This window comes from Strix uralensis, chromosome 1 (assembly GCF_047716275.1).
Source record: "Strix uralensis isolate ZFMK-TIS-50842 chromosome 1, bStrUra1, whole genome shotgun sequence".
Classification (NCBI taxonomy): Eukaryota; Metazoa; Chordata; class Aves; order Strigiformes; family Strigidae; genus Strix; species Strix uralensis.
In genome coordinates this window covers 24,946,685-24,971,203 of record NC_133972.1, presented here as the reverse complement: position 1 = coordinate 24,971,203, position 24,519 = coordinate 24,946,685, and the positions used below count along the sequence as shown (strand labels likewise).

Sequence of the window (24,519 nt, the reverse complement as noted above, 5' to 3'; positions counted from 1 at the left end):
GAAAATACCTAGTTTCAACTTTTTCATATGATTCCAAAAGTTTCCGTCAGAAATAAATGCCAGTATACTCATGGAACAATCCAAAATTACACAATTGTATTATTTTAATTTTTTTTCATTTCCATGGAAAAAATACTCTTTAAAAGTTAATGCTAAAGCTTTATTGGCACTGACTTGCCACTTTCCAGTATTAAAACTGGAATACATCATTTCAGACCATGCCATATAAGGATGCAGAAACCTTTTACATATTTCAACATACGTCAATACTTACTGATTAATATTGCAGTTCTGAGACACAGTAGCAAATTCACAAATTAAAAAAAATAGCATAAAGAGTTATTTCAGATAATCAGGATATTTATTGTTGAAATGTACGCATCTAAAAATAAGTTTTACCTAAAAATATGAATCTTGTCTTAATCTGATGGATGCTCAGGGCAAGATCTATTTACTTCAAACCATTCATCTATGCAGCTGTTGGATGCAAGACAAAAACGAAAACAATTGACATGAATATCTTAGTAACATTTAGCAGTAAGATATGAATATAAATCTGTTTCTCATAATTCCAGTGACTAGAAGGATTTTATATTATACAAAGAAGTATACATATACATACACACATCACTGGAAAATTTAATAACCCCAAACCACAATAATATTTGGATATTAAATACTGTTGAAAAACTAAACTTCCTAAGTGTTAAAATTTTCTAAGGAAGCATTTTACAAGTTACTACCCATCTTCTATACACGGGTTACTTCACTACTAACGCTATCATCTCGTTTGTATCATTCATTGACATTTTACTTCCTGTATTACAGACACTTGTGAAAACAAGTATGAAACAGGTTTAAAAAGTGTTTCCCCCCCAAGCCTATTAGCAAAACTTAAACACACAGAGCCTAAGCTCCCTGGCCATGATGTTCCCCATACAGGTGATTTTTCCTGTGGGCTTTTCATGCAAGCATGAGAACACTACAGCAGGGAAAACTGACTTCAAATACATTGGTGGAGATGCAGAAAGATGTCGTTGTAAAAACACCTTTAGGGCTGCTGCTGTTGTTTCTTTATTGCTTTTTACGTTTAAAAAACAAACTAAGAGCAAACTAAGTTTTAGTGCTCTTTTAAGCACTCCCTTTAAGGAGTTACCCAATAAATGCAACCTTCTGGAATTTCATATGCATCCTGAGGAATACTTGCCCTTTATGATATATGCAGAGGCAAGGCAGCCGTGCTATAGTATCTCCTTGCTGCAGCTCTTCCAGGCATATTGCACACTCCCCAGCATCTTTACTCAGCACATCCTCTGAAGAAAGAGCACAAAGTTAAATGGTTAAAAAGCAGACTACTGTCTAAGTAAAATATTCCTTATTCAGAACATTAGGGACAGCTACAGAAAATACTTCTTGACCTGCAGAAAGTCCTGTCAAGGTGAGGATCAGTCACACACCAGCTGACTGAAGATTCCTGATGGGAGACCTCTTAGCAGCTCAAATTAAAATATGGTTATGATTCAGTATCTTGCCTGAACAACACAGCTGTAGCTCAAAATGAAGTCCTGTAGGAAGACACCCATATGGAGAAGAGAGGTGGCCATAATCAACAGTTCATACTCTCCCAGCAGATCCATACCACCACACAGGCTGCTCTGATCTGACCTTGGAAACCCGCACTCTGAACCACGCAGCCGCAGCAGACACACGCTGTGCTGCCAACCCCAAGAGCTAAGCCTTGGAGAAGTTAGGTTCTTCGTAGAGATGGTGCGTAACGCCTCCAGGACTTTGAGGATTCACGCTGGGTGGGTTTTTCCTCGCTATACCTTTGACCTCATGCTTGGTTTTCACTATGGAGGTTAGGTTCAAGAACTGAACATAACATTTCTCTAGACAGGGCACAGCAGGTAATTAACCAGCTAAAGATCTTAACTTCTAAGCACTTAGCCTATCATTTGATTTTTCTGCTCTCCTACTCATCTCTCTTCTATATATCTGGCTTTCTTTTACCAGTCTTGCTGGTACTCATATTTCACACCTTCAACCTCCTCTTCTCACCATGTCAGCATGCTCTAGCACATTCCATTCACCTTCTCCTCAAAGTGAAGTGTGCAAACTTTTAGCAACAGGAGTGGGAGTTTTCCATCAGTTTTCCAATGACCCTAAATTCCTGGAGATACTGAATTTTTTGTAGCGTTACCAAGTCCCATAACAAAGGAGGAGAAATAAGTTACTAGGAATGCACAAGAGTTGGCTTTCACACAGAAGTTTCTGGGAAAATATATTATTTTTAATAAAAACCTTCTCTCTTGGACACTTCGCTTAGCCAGAACGTGGGATGAAGAATTCAGCCTTAGCACAAAGCAAAACAGGAGATCACGTAAGGCCCCATTTGCCAGAAGCAGGTTAGAAGTCCCAGTTAGACGCGACCTCACGCAGTGCACAGAGCATTCCCAACAAGGGACCATGTAGCAATTAAGCTGGAAATCTCTGGCAGACCAGAAAGGTGCACCCTCGGCAAAGTAAAACCCACGTGTTCAAATTTCCACAATTTTATGGGAAAAGCTTCCCCTTCTTAACCAAAAGGAGCCAAAGGAACTGTTTATGGAGAGTACAGTTCCCAGGTATGACTGCGAAACCACCAGCTCTATGCTCTTCTCTCCAGTGGCTCCGATACTCATCACTATGGCATTCCAAACACACAGAAAATGACAAGCAGACAACTAAAAAGCTATCATGACAGCAAAAAGTGAGACTAAATGAGGTCTGCCTTGTTTCCCTTAGAATGACAGCAAGCTGTCTTGCAGGTGCTTGGGTTTCTAAAACAGTGCTTATTTCAGTCTCTGCTATATTCATTGGTTAAATACTGTATAGTGGCGTGTGTGGCATCTTCATGAGGAATTGTGAAGAGTATTTAACAGAGGTGATCTGTTATACAGAAAAATATTCAAAACAAAATAACAAACAATATATATCCACCACAATGAATAAAAAAAAAAAGTATTTTACACACGGTAACATTATTGGCAGGCATCATATTAAGAAATTGCTTCTGTTGTTCTATCAGAAAATGTAAGTTTTCAAGAACATTAGAGGTATGAAAGATACAAAGTAATTTAAAACAAAAGATCTTAAAAACTCTCATCTGTCGTTACAGAATCCTGACACTAAGAACTTGCCCAGAAGAGGGTGCTATGGATAAATACTTCCTCGAGGTTGTTTTTTGGGTTGGGTTTTTTTGTATAAAAAGATACTTTAATATCTGACACCAGGAGACAAAGACTCTCCAGACAGCATTGTCCTGCTACAGAGATATTAATCTCTGCCTGAGGCTCCCAAACACCACCCTCCTAAACCGTCCCTTTGCACAACCACTTTGCCAAAAGTCCTATGAGCACATCTACTCTCTTCCCAGTTAGGCTGCAGGAAGAAGCTCCATGAATAATTCAAGCTTGTATCATATACACAGAGCATACTTAATAAAAGCCATTTCTGCCATGGAGTCACTTTATCAGATCAGCAGCTAATACCCAAAACAAAACGGCACTAAGATACCTGAGGCGAATTAAACCCCAGTCTCCCTCACTCAGCACTCTCAAGAGGGAAGCATTTAGTCAAGCTTTGATGACAAAAATTAAAAAGCTGTCCAATAAAAATACAATTTATAAAGGAAAACATTCCTGTGAACTGCTTTCCCATCATTCTCTACTGTACATGTCTGGCTTATTGTGTACTCCCCAGACTGAACAACGCTTGGGTCTGAACTCCCGCTGAGCAATTTAACAAGGTTCTGCACCTTTTGGCTAACATTAGGGCAAGATGCCAATTTAAACATTTGTATCTCCAACTAGCCCTGGCGTAAGTGTCTGAGATTCCTTTTCTTCCCTCCCTCTTGCCATACTGGCCCTACTAGACAAGTCCCAGGCAAACAGCTTGTCATCCTCCCTGGCTTCACCCCAGGCTTTCCCACCAGGATGAGCTGCCGGACACACACTAGGCTTTGCCTAGTCGTGCCAGAGGAACCTGGTGTGAACGCTCACAATGGCTGGCGTGGACGGGGCCTCAGAAACACGGTGGAGTTCTGCCTCCCCTGCAGAAGAGATTTTGTTAACTGGTTTCAATGCTGCTCTTCCTCTGAAATAACAAGGAGTCACCACTCCCTACTTCTTGTGTTAACCTTACGAATCCTACCAGGCTCTCATGCAAGAGAAAAGCATAAATACTGAAGGAATTCATACAAAATACCCAACTGCTATAAATGCCCGCATGCAACTTGGCACTGCACGTTAACAGACTCCAAACCCGTATAATTATGCTCATCATTCATTACACATGTAGAGTGATGACAGCAAAACCAAATCCTTCAAAGACCTATGATACTTTGGGTCTGACTCCCTTTTGACCACTTTAGGTGATTCGGATCATCAATCCCAAATAAAGAAAAAGGAGTGAAAAAACTTGTTAGACCTGGATCCGGTCAGAATTTGTTATGTACTTGCTTTATACAGCACTCTCCTGTACCAACACTAGCTTATACCAGATGGAAGTCAGTTTAAGGACCATTTAACACTGACTTTTAAACGTATCCATTACAGAAATACGTGTAAATCATTTTGCACAAAACCACTGCAGTCTGGCAGATTTTGTTTTCCTATTTTCCTGCAGTAGAGTGATTCAGCGGATACATCTTTTTCTTCTTCTCTTCAAAAAAAAACGCCTAAGTTTGAGATTTCATCATTGTTATGATTAAAACATTTATACGACTGTGTTACCTAAATGGAAGTGGGAAGAGGAAGTAAGCAGAGGCCACAGTTTTCCATTTCGCCCACATGTGGGTACATACACAAACACTCACCACACCCCCACATCCATCTGCCTTGCACCAAATAGGAGGTAAACACTCCTCCACCTTCCCAGCTATTTGAATGAGTACTCACTAGCCAAAGACTGGTGTCAAAGATTAAATCTGCCAAAAGATGTAGTATTTCCCTCCTGGTGTCTGCTCAAGCACTTCTTCCTCCTCTCCTCTATCCCTAGTAATAATCCTACTGTTTTAGCTTCTGATTGTCCATCATTTTTCCTCCTAAAATTCTTTTATCTTTACTGAAAAAGAAAGTCTCCTCTACTCCTGCTTTTATAGAAAAAGAGGTAATACTGAATTAAAATACAATCATCTGGCAATTTTGCACACACTTTACCAATTAAAAACTTTGGCTAGAACTTTTGAAAAATACATCAAACAACTATCAAAGCCATCAACTCAGCCATGGTAAAAATTATAGGCAATGCCTGTGATGAAATAATCTCTCTTTAAACTGAGGACTGCAAAAGCACATGCAATACATACCTTATGGATTAAGTCATTAAGATCTGTGCTACTGCTTTTTCTTTTTAAAACACAGATAGATATAGCTCTACACTCAGGAAACCCCAAGTCACAAATCATGGAGGCAGCAATAGTATTTGGGGAGATATCGCCTTATAGCTGCAGTATTTTATTTCTCTCTAGGCATTCACTGGAAACTGAACACCAAGTCAGAAAGACCTTTGATCTAATCCAGTACAATAGTTTTTCAAAATATCTGTATTTTTTCTAAAACTTAAAAGCTTAAATATCTGTGGAAGCTGCCACCACTGCTACCTTAACAGTGAAGGACACCACAAGAGTGTACCCTTTCAGGAGTACAACTGAAACTTAATTGGAACATACCTTCTGAACTGTATCTTCTCAGCACCAAAATTGGTAGAACAAGAGCCATAAGAGGTTAAAAAAATGTTGATGAAACTTCATTAAATAGCACATATTACCATCTATCTGTTACACATTCATTCATTTTTGTTGCTGATTACTAAAAACTCTCCCAGTTAAGAGTTGGAGACTGTCTTTGCTTGTTTATAAATGGAGTACATCATGCTCTAGACAGCTAGATGACAACATATTTCTTCATATGTATAGCATGCATTCACCCACATGGCGGAATTTATTCTACACTTTTACTGATATGACCTTCTGGGATGACCCAAAGCTTTTCCTTACACTGTTACAAAAATAAGTAGACAAGAAGGACCTGCACATTATTCAGTAGCCAGTAAATGTATGTGTATGTGATTAACATGCTCTTATTAAATGTTACTGATTTGATTTACTAAATCATTCCAGCTTCTGCTGCATCTGTTTTTCTCCCCCTCCATTCCTTTCCAGCTATTTTCTACTATGTTTTCCTCCTCTTCACACCCATTTTCCCCAAAATATCATTCTCTCTAGACCTACTTTTTTTACCACTCCTCCTACCCCCCCCATCATCTCATCTCATTTCATTTACTGTTGCAATGCAGACATTGGAGAAAGGAGGAAGAGACAACGTTATTAGCCTCTATCTGATATGAATAATATAGACAGCCTTCTTACTTGGGATTAATATTCTTGGGAGTAGACGACACTGGGATGGACGGAAAAGGGACCATTATGCAGGGTGTGCTTCTCTCATGCAGCTCAGTAACTATCTTTGCAACCTGGTACTGGCTGCAAACAAAAGCTTTCTCTCCTAGTCCATCCTAACTACTAGGAGAGCAAGCATTTTCGTTGGCATTCTACCTGGTTTTCAGTATTCTGGCTGCCACAAGCAGAACATCCCTGATTCAACACGCTCCAGCTAGAGATCATTCTTGGATGACCACGTCAGCCCTCTGCTGCTGCTCAAAAATTGAGGCAGAAAGACACTTTGAAGGAGAGTTGATTGTTTAATGCTCAGAGCCCTCAATAGTAAGAGAAAGATCACTCAGTTGCACTGCAGAAGATGCTTATTTTGCCACTCAGAGCTTTCCAAGCTACGGGGTCTCTCAGCAGATTGAGCAGGGCAGAGCTGAAGCCATTAGCTTGGTTCACATATGAAGACTGCACCTTCACAGTCAGAAACTAAACTTGCACTGCTCTTGGAGAAGAACACACCTTCTGAAGAAGCAGTGGGTTCCTGAGCAGAAACATTTCTTATTGCTCTAATACAAGGAAGTACCTCTTAATCAGATGCAGAAGGGAAGATTTTTAACACCTAGTGGTTTTACTTGAACCACAGCTAAGCGGTTTTCAGGATTCACAATACCAGAAGGTTGAACATGTGGAAATTCAGAATTCAGCTCTCCTGACTAACTTCAACCCAAATTCCCTTTTATACTGCTGAAAAAACTAATACCCAAACATTGCAACTTTCTGTGCATTTCCAACAGGCACAATAACCCCAAACACCACTGCACAACTTGCGTGGTAATACCTGGAACTTAAGCAATCTGAAAAACACCTTCCCCACCACAATACACAAAAACATAACCTCTCTAAAGCAAACTAACCAGCTACAACAAATGTGACACTTCCTCAAATTTTGACAAAGCATTTGATGAATTTGGTGGTGGGGGTGGGAGGTGTGTTGGCATCTCACTGCACCCCTTTGCAACACTGCAGCCCATCACAACTTCCTATTCGAAGTCCAAGCATTATCCTTGTTTCCCCCTTCCCTCTCACCTTGCTCAGTGTTGGTCCAAGACTGAGATATCTATATACAAACAGATACCCATCATGAAAGACTTCCTGCACAAACACTGCCTACAGTCTTTGGTGCTCCCTCCTCTTAAAACACAGAGGTAAAGAGGTGGGAGCACACAAAGTGAAAGTCGCACAAGAAAAATATTTGCAGAGCAAGGCTTACATGGCAATACTTCTACCGCAACATCACGCTGAGCTAGAGGGATGTGGCTGCAGAAGTTTCATTGTTTCTCAGCTAACCCAACATTTGAAGAACTGGATTTAGATCTTTGTGGGACATTCTCAGCTTTCAGAAGCTAATTCTGAGAAATAGATGCTTCCTGTTCAGAGAGATAACGATTGGGTGTATAGTAGAGAAAAAATACTGACTTTTTGTCGAATAAAGGTAGAACCTGAAAGAGTAGCACTAAAAATACATTTTAGGGAGCAGGATGAGTATAAAAGCCTGTATAGTCCCAGCTACCTGGATACAATTCTAATAAGGTAAACTAAATAATATAAAGGGGAGAGGGATTTGTGCACTGAGGGAAACAGTTCTTTTGTAAAAAGGTTTGCTTCAGTGGCCACAATGGAAATCTATCTGCAACTTTAAGATACGTGGTGGCAATACAAGCTACAATTCTGCAAAAAAACCAATTAAATCCCAAGTTTAAATAAACATAGCTTTCATACAATGTCCAATTAATTAAGATACTTTGCTCACAGACAAAGTCAAGTTTGCATCCCAGGACTCCCAGTGAAGGGCTAGGCTTTGAAAAAAGGCCAAGTAATCCGAGAAATAAAGCTCCTCACTGCCGAGCAACAACATCCACAGCTACTCCCTATGCTATTGGGATCAGCACATCAACTTTCTCAGTCCATATTTACACTTCTGGTAGAAAGCATTGGGGTGAAATAGGTACTCATACAAAATAAAATTTACCAACCCAGTAGGACATGAAACATGCTCCTGTCTTGAGATTCATTGCCAGAGTGACTATGCGTTTCCACAGTGATTCAAGATTTGCTCTTGACACAGAGACAATCATCTGATTGACTCTGAAACTTCTGCTTAAGCTACAGGCTTTCCAAATTCTGTTTAATCAGTCTGCTTGCAGTTTGAGATGCCCTTGAACATTAAGTCGTCTCAAGATAGCTAAACAACTTTCTCCCGTTGCACTGACTAAAGATAAATTCTGTTCACCACATTTGTAAGTACCATGTCCTTAAACTGTCAAATTTCAGTCTAGATACAAGCCAAAGAGCTGCACCTGTTCACAAACAAACCACAAATAAACAGTCTCATCCTCCAGAACATGATGTAAAGAAACTTTGTGCTAGCCTTACCCATTCTGTACTAAGTCCCCATTCCAACTGAACTGATGTATATTTGTGTTTTGAATGACCCAAGGGGTAACTTGTTCTTGAATAGTCTTCCTTGGCATGCTGTGTTTGTCCCAAGGCTTCCCCTGCTTCCTTCAGAAACACTATTCCTAGGAGATGAAAATACTTCTAAATACTGTCTCACCAGGAGGCAACTAGGTGAAAAAGCCTTGAATGCAGCAGTACCAAACTAGTGCCCTACTGTGATACCCCATCATGAATGGTGTACCCCAGCACATACTGTCAGAAACAAAAGCTGCTTATTGCAGCGCATGGAACAAGGAAGCTGCCTTTAGGCTGTTTTCTTGGGTTTTAATCAATATTACATGACCTCTCAGGTTATCGGGTATTAATCTTAAATGTCAGGAGTTAAATCAAAAGTAGCACGTAAAGGGGCAAACCCACAAGAAACAAAACAGCAGCAAAATAAGACTCCTTAGGAAACGGTGTAAGGAACTATCGCTTGGGGAATACGTCCTCCTTGGCTCCATCGGGTAAGAATGATTTACACTTCTCAAGGCTGAGTTTACCATCAAAGAGGATCTTACACCACAAATATGCTACAAAAGAAGGAGTGGTTGAGTAAACAGCCAGGGGCAACCAGCACGTATTGCTGACAAAGAGTCTGCTGCAGTTAGAGAGGATTGTTTCTTACAGGGAGCTGGACATAGCTGGGATGAAGGAAACATACAGAAGCAGGTAAGAAAGAACCAGATCTTTCATCATTTTTGTTCTTTGCTAAACAATGCTTCTTATCTTTGAGGAGTAAAACAAAGCAAAATATTTAAGAGCTACTTATATGTACCTGCCAATCTGCACCAGCACTAAGAAACTGATATGATAGATGAAAAAAATCAATTTAGGCCTGTTGAGGACTTGGGATTGCAATCCAGAGATCCAGTCCAAAGGTGGCTAAACCATACGGTTTCCCCCTGAGCAACGGACAGAAATTAAGTCTTGTCACCAAGGGGGACACACTCAAGAAAAATGAGAGGCCTGAAGCCCAGCTTGCCTTGCATAGCTGATGACTTCTTTACCCAAAGGTACAAAAAAACAAACCAACCCCCCCCCCCCCCCCCCAAAAACACCACAACCAACCAGGCATAAGACCCCAAGAGTATTTATCTACAGAAGCTTCTTCTGGTAGTAAATCACTTGGGAATCTCAGTTAATGATTTAATGAGGAAAAGATACCACTGTGGTCAGGAGGAAGGTGAAGAATTCCTTTCACATACCATGCAGAGTCAGCTCTCTTCAAATAGCTTTATGGTTGGAAAGAAGACTTGACTATGATGCTGTAAGTCTATTAAAATGAGCAACTTCCCATATTAAGAGTGGATGGTATCACCAACAGTGTTCACAAAGACTTGAAAAGTAAAGCAGAGTGTGGATGTGGTAGAGTAGGTACAACGGATGATAGCTGTCTCTGATCAAGCTGAAGGAAAGATCTAAATTGGAAAAGAAAGATCTTCCAAGGGCAGGATGTTGATGTGACTGTATAAGAGCATCCCCACTGAGGTTGGGAAATCAGCTTTTTAAAGTGACTAAGCTTATTTTATCTCCAACACGAAAGGAGACTAAAAAGATTGCAGAACACAGTTTTTCCAAGTGGCAAGGCTTCAACCATTCACCATCACTGAAATTGGTCAGAAGCCAGAGAAATTGCTTTGTGATGATTTTCAGTTAAGAAGTTTCATTCTAGTAATGGTCCGCAACGAATTGAGTGTGCCGGGGACATCCTGGCCTAATGAAATCTATGGGAACTCTCATCTAACACAACGTAGGTGAAGCAGGCACATTAGAAACCTTCATGGAAGGAAAGGATAGGGCAATCATGTCCCTGAAGAGCAGAGGCAGAGAGGGAATGAAGAGAAGCAGCTCAGATGCAGTTAGCTATCCTATTACTCTGGGCAACATGGGCTACTTTAATGGCGACTTATTTTGAAGTTGGATGTAGGATTTGATTCAGTGTTTTCTTCACTTTGTCTTTTTTCAAGTTCCTATTCCAGGCTTCCTATAGGTGCCCTGAGCACAGTAAGTTTTGCAAAGTCTTTTTTCTAGCCTTCTAACATTGGCCAAATAACTTTCTTTGCAAGCTTGCAGAGGAGTTTGGTTTGATCTGTTGCAAAATGAATCCATAGGGAGCACTAAGGAAGATGGCATGAAAGATGAAACTATGAGCCTAAGCTCGAAACAGGAGAAAAACAGGTGTGTCTGACTAAGACACTATTCTTAGGGAAGATACAATGCATTACTGAGCAACACACAATGAAAACACTGGTGCCAAAACTCAGTGCACATAAAGCCCGGCTTATTAACCCCAGTGCCAGGTGCTAGGCCTACAGGGTGCTTTTTTCCCCAGCAGGCTCAAGATCAGCCTTCTCCAAGTTAAAACTGAATGTCTGGTGTCAACATGCATAAACAGGACAGGGATATAAATCACTGTGTAATTTTTACTTGTCTGTCTTTTCTGTTCACAGCAGACAGTCTGCTTTTTACAAGCTACTCCTATTTTAAATGCAATTACCCTTGCAATATAGATGGAATGCAAGACACGTCTGAATGCAAAAGTTCTGATAACATCAAATATTGAGTCGGAGTTTTCAAAGCTATCTCAATTTTTCTGCTCTACACCAACCCATAATTCAGTATTATAATGTATTCCAGCAAGCATAGAAATACAGTATTTCTGGTGCTAACAGGTACCTACAGGTTTTTACTACCCCAGTAAGATATCAAATATATGGGTCTTTAATTTCAAGAGGAAGAAGACCCCAAAAAACCACCAATAACCTTCCTTTACATTTTAAAGCAAATAGCATCAATTTCTAGATCCTAGCAATTAAGTCAAATAAAAGACAGCCACATAATTTCAATAGTATTCAGCAATCATGATCATTCACAAATAATACAAAAAAATTAACATGGGAGATGTGTTTTAAAAAAACAGAAGTCTCCAAAGACAATTCTCCAGTATTTGTTCAAAGTTTTATCCACATAATCTGACAGTACATTTCTACAACCATTTTCAACTTTTATTTTTCTCCTCATTTTTTAAATCTACAGGCTAGCAGAACTATTGGACACCATTATGACAACTAAGCATTTCAGCTAATAAAGCCATAGATTGAAATAGACTTCCTTGGAACTGGGGAAAAAAAAAATATAAGTGTTAACCAAACAATTCCTCCTCCCATCTCTTCATTCCATACAAATAAACATTGTTTATGGGCTAGAAATTATCAATGAATACTGCATTATTGCTTAGCTACATGAAGGCTATCCAATACCTAATGTTATACATGAAGACTATCTAATGAAATGTTGTACAACAAAGGAGGGGATGAGGAACATTATCAAAATGAAGAAAATTTGATCTGGCTTTAAATTACAGATAGCTATTAGTACAGGCTTAAAATGGAAGTTACCTGAGGTTTTTATGAGGCAACTGTAACAAGGTTTCTTAAGTGTTGATATAGTTCATCACTAAATCTAGCAATAGTGAAGTTTTTCGTGTTTCAGCTGTGTTAGAACTTTGGGTTATTTCTGCAGCTGAACAAATCTGTAGCCAGGTCAAACTTAGGGGAGCAAGGAGGTTCCTCCAGAGAGGATACAATAGGCAAGTCTAGTGTTTTGTACCTATGTCAGTATATAATCACTGTAATTCCTGTCAATAGGTAATTTACAGCCTGTTCTAGAATCACAGGATTTTGTTAAAAATACTAAAAACTAGTAATCTTTTCTTCTGTGCAAGCAGTAAGAATAATCCCCAGTTCAGAAGTGAGAGTACTCTATCACATTAACAGTGTTTTCACCCAGCTTTTTTCTGAAGAGTTAGGCTTGTTCTACCACTGAAACCCCCTGCAAAAGCTGGACTGACTTCTTTTGTCATTTTGTCATTCTGTAACTCCACAGCACAAGACTATTTAATTAATCAAAGGGTATCAGGTTTTAAAGCAAGATTTTAATCTGAAGAAAAAAAAAATATTACAAATTACCTTTCAGGCAATACTTTCAATTGATCTGCCCTTGGGGTAGTTTCTGAGCAAGAAGGAATGCCTCTTACTCTTTTATATTTCTTTAGAAAAAAATCCTGATCTGTGAATAATCTGTTCTAGTTCCTGCAAAACAGTGAGGAATTTAGGGAAGGAAATACCATGAAATTCCTACACAGATCACTCCACCTCAGCGAGATGTAGTTTGGCATTTATTTTTAAAAACCTAAAGATTTCAAGTACTTTTATTTCAAAATCCAGCCAATGAAACCTATTCTCTAAGATTAGGAAAAGCTGTGTATTTTCAAGGGTTTTGTTTCCACAGAGCAGCTACAAAAGATAAGTCAGTTTGCTGCTAACAAACAAGTAAAATCTCAAGGTTTTAGAGGTATCAGCTTTAAAGACTGCAGAATTACCATACAAAACTAGGAACATTATTTCCCCTGAAGCTAAATTCCCAGCAGTCACAAGACTGCAGCAGTTGCAGACACGATTTATGACATCCTTCGAATGACCTCTCAAAGCTAAAGACTGATTAAGTGTAAGACATGGAAGGTAGCTCCTGTCTGCCCGTATCACATGATGTGGAGTCACAGTGAGCGTTTGCTACCCAGCAAACAAAACTGTACCTTAGTTTTCTACTGCATGCAGCACTGCGCTGCCATTATATAAGAGAACCACAATGACACACAGCACAATATATCGGGTCCTCTTCTAACCCAATCTGAATCACTCCTCGTGTCACCCGCAGATGTTCTTTGCAGCACTGGTTCACAGGTATATCTCCAATTTTCTAGGACAAGAATCATCATTTGACTTTAGCAGCACTGTCAGTACCAAAGCAAGACAATGGCAGTATCTGAGGTTAGGAGTAGCTTATAAGGAAAAGAAACAATTTGAGCTATTCAGCACGTGAATGATCCTATTTTCTCTATTTCTTTCAGAAACAGGCAGGCTTGTTCTATAGTTGTCAAAAGCTTTACTGTATTTATTCAGTGCTACATATGAAATATTCCTGTGACACATGTATGCATTTATATAAAGGCAATTCCAATGTACTGAGAAAAAAATTGTTGTACCACTCTCAAGAACTGAATTAAGTATGAGGTGACATTGCAGCTATTTTGGCCAGGAGTGATTTGCAACAGCTCAGTCACAGGAAAAGATCTAAGCCTGGCTCAAGGGAAAGCATGCCGAGAAATCACCCACCAAACATGCTTCTCCCCAAAGGTTCATTAAAAGAGTAAGTCACATTCACAACGAATCAGAGAACAGTTTAAAATATGAATGGATGTGATCTCTGCAGTGTGTCCTCCTCAGTTGGATCCAAGCATGTCAACTTTACTTCATTACAGCACGAAAATTCGGCATAGTCTATTGAGCAACCCCAATCTGAACCATGAAAGTGAGCTCTCATAACTTCTTTACAAATCTATGCCTCCCTTTTTCTTACATGAAAAGTAAAACAATAAGCAATATTGATACCTCAACCACCACCACTAAACCTCTGAGATTGTATTTTACCAAGATAAATGGGGCAGTCTGCAGTTCTGGGAACTGCCGTTCCAGACATTTGAAGCACGTCCCTCTCAGTTACACTATGTTCCCATTTCAGGAGCTTTCTTCAGAGCCACACCATTAGAAATACACAACTTACTCTTTTGACTCTGTAGCAAAGGGTTGACAGTTTGTGGGTGTGGAAGAAAGATAAGAGACTGCAGTCTCTAAAAGTGCTGCAACACCCCGCTATTGCAGACTGACCCAATTCATCCACTGGCTGAGGCTGAAATGGGGTCACCGAAGCAGGTCCTACCCCCTTTAAGAGGTAGGTACGTGTTGAACTTGAGTGTGGTTTTATTTAGTGACATTTGTCAGCATTACTCTTTAAATTTAACAACCTCCCTCCCAACAAACCCAAACTGTAACAGGCTGCTTTCGCAGTGATGCTCTTCTGTGAGGTACCAAAAACTGTTGAAGAAGAGATTTGGGATGGTTGGAAGGAAGTACAGCTCTACCGGACAAAAGGATGAGCTAGAGTTTGCCACTGTCTCTCTTGGCAGGCTGGTTTACACGAGTAGCTATCCATGAGCTACACCGGTGAACAGCAGTGAAAGTTTCCTCCTTATTCAAATGTTACCAACAATTCCCAAAGGGAGGAAGTACAAACTAATCAATGTATTTTAATCAGTTCTTCAAACACAATTTCCCTCCTTAACCTTGTAACAATGATTTGCAAGACAAACTATGAAAAGTCTGAGCTGATATTATACCAATTCACAGAATAACAGCTGTGCAATGTCTGATATTAAATTTTATTTACTATACTAATGTTCTACTGTCACCGCATTAGGCAAAATCTGAAAGTTCAACAGATGTTCAACAGTTCTAGTTATTTTTTAAGAACTACTGAAGAAAACAGTTTTAAAGCATCAGGGAAACTGAATGAACCTCCCACGTACTCTGGAGGGTGTTCATAAGTACACAAGATCAAAACAAGAGTAAATGTCACTATTTTAACTGCAAGCACAGGATAAACGTCTGTTTATATGTCCTGTTAAACTACCTTATAAAGTATGCTCTTCTCCCTCCCCAGTACCCCTGAGGGCAGAGCACAGAACTGTCTAGGGCAGAGCAAGAAGCTAGAAACGTTTAGCCAAGAAGCGTGTTAAACTCAGAAAATGGAAGAATTGAGAAAGTCCATGGAGAATTTTATACCTCGGATAAAGTGGAATGAAAGAACTGATTGCCTTAGTATTATTTCGTACTGCTTTGCTGAAAGTCTAGTCCTATTAAAGGATGAGGACAAGGAGGAAGGCTTAAGCTTTTCCAGGCAGACTGGCAAGATGCCCTTTTGCAAGGTCTTTTAGGGTATGATCTCAGGAACCCTGGCAGAAAAGTTAGCAATTATTTTCATTCCAGACTGAAGTTTTGAGTGCATCGGCGAAAACAGTTGACAGCATCAGCCCTGCTGAGTAAAATACTCTCCTTTTTTTGTACACAGAAGTGGCCAAGGAAATCAAGTCACTGAAGTGGGCAGAACTACCAGAATCATATTTCGGTGGCCCAAACATAGGTTAAGGTCAGCTATTTTACTTCCCTTTTACTGAGCAATATAAACTGAACAAGCTCTAGCACAAGTAGCTTGCCCCAAAGATGCTGAAACACCTACCTATCAAGAAAGCTTATAACTTGTGTTAGAAAAAATTAGGTCAGTCCCATTCACAAAGAATGTTTCCAAAATATTTTTATTTAGTCCTTTAGGTGACTCATGCCCATGTTCAAGTCTCTTGATCAAAATGCATATGCTATGGCTGTCATTTAGATGTTCACAACTCCTCTAGCAGGATTATTGCTCATACAGATTGCAGCTCAGGATTCTGACACTCGCTCATATGCAGGCCTCAGCATGTGGCAGTACCAGCATTTCTTTTTCCTCACAAGACAAAACTTAACCTTACACTTAACTTAAACCTAACAATACCTCAAACTGATTTAGACTAAACAGTGTATTTAAATCCTCATGACAAAACCCTGCTTCGCATCCTTGCTAATCTAAATCAGTTGCACTGTTGTGTTCCACGCCACTTAGAATTCTGTTAAACAGCACAGGAATATTGGGCTAGCTGTGCATGGTGTTAGATTTGAACACCCCGGGACAGGAAGAGCACATTGAGTTTCATTCAGTACACCTACCTTAATTTTCAATATTCTGTCTGCAACAGTCTTTCCATATACTAATCCCCCATTCAAAACAGAGCTGGATAAACTTTAAATATAAAATAATGTATGCAATCCCTGCTGTGATGTTTGATCCCCTGCTCTTTTTTGATGTGATAGGCTAAAAAATTCACTTATTGTAATTTAAAAAGAATAATTGCAAATTTGTTACCTTGAGTAAGGAAAAACTCTCCAGCAGCTCACGTACTGGATGTCTCAACACTCTCCCTCTCTGAAATTACACTAGTAAAAGCTTTTCCCCTTAGAATGAACCTCAGTAAATATGTTGGCCAATAATCAGACCCACCACTGTATCTGAATTAAATGCAGAGTGGTCTGAGCAAAAGCAGCATCGATTCAAAGCAGCACCACCCCTGAGCAAGCGGCTTTGAGGAGACCCGCTTAGAAAGTTTCCAGTAGAACAGCGTTCCAACATAAAGTGCTGACTTGATGAAACCCAAAATATTCCACAGGAATGTGCTAATTCAATCAAAACTTTTGAAAGGGGACAGGCCGGCTCGCCGAGCCAGCCAACCAGTCTAGTGAGCTGACTGCCTCTCCCCAGCTCTCCGGGTTCACTGGCTTCCCCATCTGGCCAGGTGCCAGGCTGCTAGTCCCTGCTCTCAGAGGGGCCCTTTAATAATAATAATAGTAATAATAATGAAGTCTTACAAGGGGCTCTGAGAAACAAACAAAGGAATTTTAAAATTAAAACCAGAATTACTTCAGACCCAACTGCAAGGTTTCTTCAAGAGGAATTGGTTGCATTTCTTGCAAAGCATCTAAAACTTGTGCCCCTAAAGTCACAAGTCTCTCCTGTGTCTTCTCAATTTTTATAAAACATCTTCCAGTGAAAAAAAGCATCAATACTGTAACAACACAAAATGAACAATAATTGTATTCAAAACTGAAACTTCACCAGATAGGTGTAAACATCAGCAAGTTGCAGGCAAGTTGCTTCCAAAGCACTGAGTAAATTCAAGTAAATGTCCCTGCCTAACCAAAACACACAGGGCCACCTTGTAATCAACATCTTTTGCAGAGTAGTCCCCAAGTGGGCACCCTTGAGATGGTGTAAAAGGCCTCATTTAAGACTTTGGAGAAGCTCAAAGGACTACATATGGCTATATAATATTTTAGCAGTGTTTTTTTTAAAAAAAAAAAAGTCTGCCAACTAGCAAGTAACCTACTTTCTTCATAAAACTGGCTTTTGGCAACCTGTGGCTAACCAGTGCATGGGACCTACTCTGGCTTCTCAGCAACTCAGCAAGTAACAGTATAAAGAGAGTTTTTAACTGCTAAAAAAAGCAAGGCTATTTAAGACAACAACACCAAACACCACAATGCTTTTGCACAATTCCATTCATTTAACCAGCTTTTGTATCAAAATGCCTAGATATTGGTTCATGTGTGAGCACCACAAGTAGTTTAAGAGATGTGGAACAAAGTTCCAAGAAAAAAGAAAGAGCTCTTTTTACATGCCAGATTGAGTCAGCAATGAGATCTCTGTTGCAGGCAAGTCACATGATTTTCAAAGAACAAGGCTAATAAAATGTACTGATTTATTTATATGAAAATCAGCACAACTTCCAGCATAGAATTGGGACAAATTTGTGACCACTCTCTTTCAGAAAACACATGTAAATCATACAGCTGCCAGAGTTTGCAGTTCACTGACCCTTCTTACTGCCAAATGCAATGCACAAAGGTAGCTCAGAAAGCAATTAGAGATCGGCTGAGAGGACTCATTAATTTTTTTAAACTTCAAATCACAATTAAACAGTCTTATAACATTCTTCTGGGGAAGCCTGTATGCCTCAGACTCGCATTTAAAAAGAAAGAAGGTTTGTCTTCTCAGAATGACAAAATACATACAATTTGCTCCTTGCTGTTTCTTAGAAAGATCAACTAATACATTAACAGTATCACAAGGAAACACATCTAGAACAGAACTAGACATAAGCACAGTTCAATCCAACTGCTCAAGTTTTAAAAATCTCAACACCTGCAAAGTCTAAGGTTCCTTTCAACTACTTGCAACACAAAATTCAGAGAGAAAAGGTGAGGGGAAAAAAAAAAAGAAAAAAAAAATTTCCTGCTAGTGGTAATAGGACTGGGAACCACAAGTGACTAACACAAGCAAATGATGCCTACTTGGCTCTGTTTGCTTGCGTATGTATAGCATAAGGGCAAGATAACAATGAGAAAGTAAAGCATAAAAAGATGTCTTCCATTTTGGAAGAAGGTATCAAAAGTTCATAGCAGCATCTTTTCTTTTCCCAAGCAAAATTTGAGATGCCCTTCTTATGGCTTATGACAAAAAGGCAGATCCATCACTGATCTCCTCATCATGGCAAACAGCAAAATATACAAGAAAAAAGCACATGCTTATAGACATTCATATGCAATTCTGGGCCTGTAATCATGCAGCATTAGGTTATCAATGTGCTAGTTAATTCTCTTTCATTAGCCTTGTTAAAGCAATCACAGTCATACCACAAAGTAACAACTGAGGGCTGCACAACTCTGAAGCCATATCCTCAATTCCTTTGTGCTGCAGTAATTTAAATAACCAGCTATAGGCTATAATTTAAGATTTAGTCCACAACTCTGTGAGCTAACCAACTGAGTTACAAGGATCAATGCACACTTCTATTAAGTGTTTATGAGAATGAGACCATACTTCTAAGTAAGTGTCTGTCTCAAACCAGTCTATGTAATTTAGTAATTTTCTCCTTTCAAGCTTATATAACCATTTCCTAGAATGAGGGTCTGAGTCTCTAAACAGCAGACACGCTCCTAAATTGAGAGGTGACATGTTGCTGGTAATAACTCGTATTACATTGTCCACAACTGCTTTTGTCATGGTGCAGATTATCCGGAGAGTGGCTTCAGGTGCTATTCACAGGTTTTACTTCTGCTCATTTATATAGAAGTTTGTTGACGTAACAGACTGTGCAAAGGTAGTAAGATGGCCCAAAGGAGCTCCAACCAGCAGTGTGCCAGCTGAAAGTGCATGAAACAAACATACAAAAAAAAGTCTGAATATCTGAATATGGCATCGTTGTGATACAAGTGAACATCACAAACAATACTCAGAGGTTACGTCATGTAATTGCTGTATCTTTGAAAAAAAGTTAAGTCAGCTGAGAATGCTCATACATTCATGTAGGCAGCAGCAGGGGCAAAGGGTTTCAGTCAGCCAACTCATAATTTGTACACATCCCATCAATTGGATTACCGCCAGAGCTTGCTCTCTGCCAGCTTGCCTCCTCCTGCTCCACCCTAACTGATCCCAAGTACGTTATCCCTCCCTGACTTGGGCAACTAGCCTGCTTCTCCCTAACGTTCAACATCCCTCAGTACACAGATTTCTATCATCTTATCTTGGAAAATGCTCAGTCAAATTAAAAAAGGCAAACCAAAGAGAAACAAAGCCCCCTCCGTTAGATGAAGTCAACCTTCTCAAATGTGCGTGTTGCAACACCAGGAGAAAAAAATATTTACTTTTCCGAAGTGCTGTGCTTTAAAATGGATTTCACAACTCTATATGATTTCAAATTGTTTTTGCAATTAAGGGCCAGCATTATTGCTATCCAGACAAAGAATAAGGTGGGCCCAACCACCCTTCAATTCCAATTAAAAAAATCCAGTGTAGGATACCATAACAGCAAGGTGCCAGGAGGGTCAGAGCCACTGCAAGTTACTTATGCAATAAATAACTTGTGTTGGAAGGGACCTCTGGAGTTGTCTGGTCCAGTCCCTCACTCAAAGCAGGACCAAGTTAGTTCAAGTTGCTCAGGGCCTTATTCAGTTAATTTCTGATTGTGTCCAAGGATGGATGTTGCACAACCTCTTCAGGTGCCTGCTACTGTGTTTGACCACCCTCATTATGCAGCATTTCTACCTTACATTGCATCCAATTTTTCCCTCATGCAACTTGTGACCACCAACTCTCAACTTTCTGCTGTGCACCTCCAGGAAGATGCAATTCCCTCTCCTATGCAACTTCTTTCTACTCTCATTCTGTTCTCACATATTACATATCTGATGACTGGTGAGCAATAAGCTCATTCAGGAGGCTCTGTAAGATTTCCTGATGGTAGTAGGGCAGCTCTGCCAAAGTAGGCACTAAGATTTCAGTAAGATTTTCTAATTCCTAGTTTTCTGAAAGCTTTTTGTGTGCTTGCCTTAGAACTGAGTGTCAGCCTAAGGCACAGTAATAGAAAAGTTTGCTCACAACAGCGGCAAAAGTCCTGTCTGCCTTGCATCAAAGGTTGCCCAGAAGGAGAGCTTAGTGGTAGGGGAAAAAAAAAGCTACCACAGGTGATTCATTTGACATTGGCAAGTTTCACTGAAATAACAAAAACATACATATCTACCAGTCCTTATGAAGTATTACATATGCAGTCAGCTAAAGGAGAAAGTTCTTTAGCTCCTCCAAGAAAGGGTCATCTTCTTAAACAACATGCAAATGCACAGTGCATCAAGTAAGAGTCCTTAATAATGACCCCAGAAGGAGACTTGACTGACCTACCTCACTACTTCATGGGATTAGATAAGACAATGTTTAAGCTACACATATCTCAAGTGGACATTAAATGCACACTGACCAATCTATGATCTTGTGGTCAAAAACTGGAATAAACACACTCAAAAATAATTTTATATTTGCATAACAAGTCAACAGTGTAAATTATATTAGCATACAGTATAAAAAAGACCAAGTTCTTAGGAATTAATTTGAAAAAAATAAACTGCAAGCAAAAAACATACATCATTTGAATCCACTGAATTTGTTAACAGACCATCTCATTAAATAAAGAATTATCATCACCACTCTAATGTTTAAAATGAATAAATAATTATCAGCTTACTTCTTTCTTACCATTGTAGGTTATCCTTGGTTTTGTCAAACACATCACAAGATGTAAATCCATTTCGTCAGAAGATACAAATTTTGAACATACAGGGCACTTGAATCCTATGGAAAATAAAAATATGTAAGTGTGAGAACACTCAACAACATTGCACATATGTACATTCAAGCCAAAAAACTATTCTGCACACATTAAAACAAAGAAAAAAAATATCTGGTCACTTTTCAGTTCTGACCTGACATTTCTTACATGAATATAATTCCCTTGATTTCAAAAGATATCAAACCATTATTTCTGCAAACTGATCTGTTGCCAATTGCAAACATGTCAGCACCTCTGGAACACAAACTTTCCCAACAACTCCAAGAACAGTTTAAGACAGGAACAAGAGGATAATATAACTCTACTAAAACAAAAAATTAGAAATGTGTAGAGAACGTAGCCATTAAAATCTGAACTCGGGGAGGAACCCTGAATTACCATCTTCATTTTTACTAGGAATACCGCTGAAACTTTAACAAAGGATCTAAGTTTTACATCTCATCACGCAAGCTGCAGCATCTTTTACTGGTCTGGGGCACAGGGAAAATATTAACTCAGGGGTGTCGCCTCACCTACTGAATCACTAATATTTCCTGTAGCACTGAATTTGTTTGACTTCTCTCATCCTAGCCAAGCATGACCTTGCTTAACTCTTGAGATCACACACAGCCTGAGGCAATATGGGGTAAAGAATAATTAAGACGGTCTGGATTGTGATGCAACTGCATAATAGTCCATGACAAGACTGCTTAATACTTTATGTCATTATCAAAGACAGCAGTCTTCCAGTTAAAGGACAAGACTGGCTGGACAAGATTTACAGTCCACAGAAAAGTCTGACTGATTTTGATCTGCTGAATAATTAACATACAAGTGAGAGACAAAAGCCACCAACAGGGATCTTGATACGTAACAGCTCTTAAGGAGTATACCTATGGGAGAACATACGGCAAAAATACCTAAATCCACGCTCAGTGCAAAGGAGCAACATTTTCTTTGATGTCATTGAAAAGTAATAATGCAGGCATGTATAAAAGGCCACTGCACCTTCCACCAACATCCACATCTGGGCCTGCTCCCACACATTTTAGTTTGTTGCCCCTTACTTTTGTACTTCTAACCTTCCACAATGAACTGAGTCAGTCAAGAATGACAAGCGACTTGATGCTGCACCTTCAAGTTACTGATGCCTGAAAATGTTGATCTTTACTGTTAATTATTATCCAGAGGTAGATCAAGCAGCTAACCTAAAGCATTAGCACTTGATACAAGTAATGCACTTCATTTAACAAGACAATTATTTTAATTCTTTAGTGCAGCTAATAGGAAGCAAGTCAAAGCAGACAACTGGTAACACCCATGAGGAACTCTGAGCAGCAGCTGAACATGCACTGGAAACCACTTCCTGAGATAAAGTACAGTTCTTATTCTTCCCATTTTAGTCATAAGCAGTTCATATCTTTCTTCTTGTGTCAGTCTTACACTTCAGTTTAAATATATCTCGTCTCTCCTTATTTTTAATCCTCCTCCTGCAATCCACATCTTTACAAACAACAGTTACAACCACAAGTTAATAAGCATACAACAGCCAAACACATCTTTTGGAAAAAACAAGTTGAAAGAATTAATTTATTTGTAGAAAGATTTGTCAGTCACCCTTCAGCCACTGTGTAGCCTCCTTCCCCCAGGCTGCATCTCAACATGACTAAAATCAAAACTAGTGTCTCAGTCCTCCAAACACCTAAACCCACTCATAACTGTTTTGTTATGGTTTTCTTCAAAAACTGACCCGGGCTAAATTTTCTCTCAACTTTTATCAGCCTAATGCAGCTGATTACTCAAGTCTAGTCAAAACCTACTAAGATCAATGCATTATTCTCATTTATATGCTTCCATAAGGCATAATTAACAACATATTTTGATGTGAAAAAGTACATAACTTCCTTATGCACTGCAGACTGAGTCCTGCTGTACCAGAAGGGAGTGTTTGCGTTACAGCAAGTTAACATTTATGTCCATGGCTAGTTAAGCACCAGGACAGTCATTAACAGGTTTCTTCTGCCTTCTGGACAGAATCCTTCTAGCTTATTCCCTAGGGTCATCAGCACATCTAATTGGGAGCGATGGGAGAAGGAAAAACCATTAATACGTCTTCAGAACCACTGCTAAAGTTAACAGTGTTATTAAGAAGGCACGTATCCCAGGAATGCTTGGAGGGAATACATAAATCCGAACAAAACAGTAAGGAGAGTTTGGGTAGACGATGATGATAACAACAACAACGCTTTTACTTAAAACCATGCTTAAAGATAGACAGCTGTGAAAAATCTGCTTATCCACCTAGAGTATTCAGCTGAATGTGCTTATACAATCATATACCTGCCCCTAAACCTAGTAAACAGTCTACATTCTAGCAATATAGTAAGTATTTTAACAGTACAGTATCTTGTGGCTTGTCCAGTGTCAAGGGATATCTGAAGGTAATAGTTAAACAACTACAAATATCCTCCTGACACAGCAAGTCTGGGATATTTGACTGCTATAGCTCTACTCAGTGTGCAGAACAGGACACTGAAGAACCCAAGAAGTAGAGGACATCACACTTAACTAAGCCTTACGGACCAACTTAACTAAGCCTTATGGACTGCCAGTGGTAAAGGTATCTTTGTGAGAAATATATTTTTCCAGTGACCAGCATCAGCTGCATGCCAGAGACTAGCAAAACAGCAGAAAGAGAGCCTTGAGCTCACAACACTTGCTGAAACATTTTTCAAATCCAAGTGAAATCCAACTTCTCATTCCTTCACAACATTCTGCTGCAATACCCAGCTCCTGAAATTAGCCGTCTTCCCCAAGAGATGCACAGTGTATGCTTTGTGTGAAGGAAATTACCATTTCCAATTCCTTTAGTAACCCCAAAGAACAAATTATTTTGACTGTAGACACAATATTTGCTTTATTTTTAACTCTATTTGAAAAATATAAA

At 39.4% G+C, this 24,519-nt stretch overlaps 1 protein-coding gene across 1 annotated transcript in view; it reads right to left on the bottom strand.

The window, feature by feature from the left end:
• The window catches only part of ZNRF2 (zinc and ring finger 2), a 56,767-nt gene that overhangs the window by 2,436 nt on the left and 29,812 nt on the right, over positions 1-24,519 (bottom strand). The window contains exons 2-4 of the mRNA XM_074860398.1: positions 21,500-21,595; positions 1,208-1,313; positions 400-477 (exon numbers count right to left, since the gene is read on the bottom strand). Coding sequence (XP_074716499.1) covers positions 420-477; positions 1,208-1,313; positions 21,500-21,595 — 260 coding nt within the window. The 3' untranslated portion in view covers positions 400-419. The remainder of the gene's footprint in view (positions 1-399; positions 478-1,207; positions 1,314-21,499; positions 21,596-24,519) is intronic.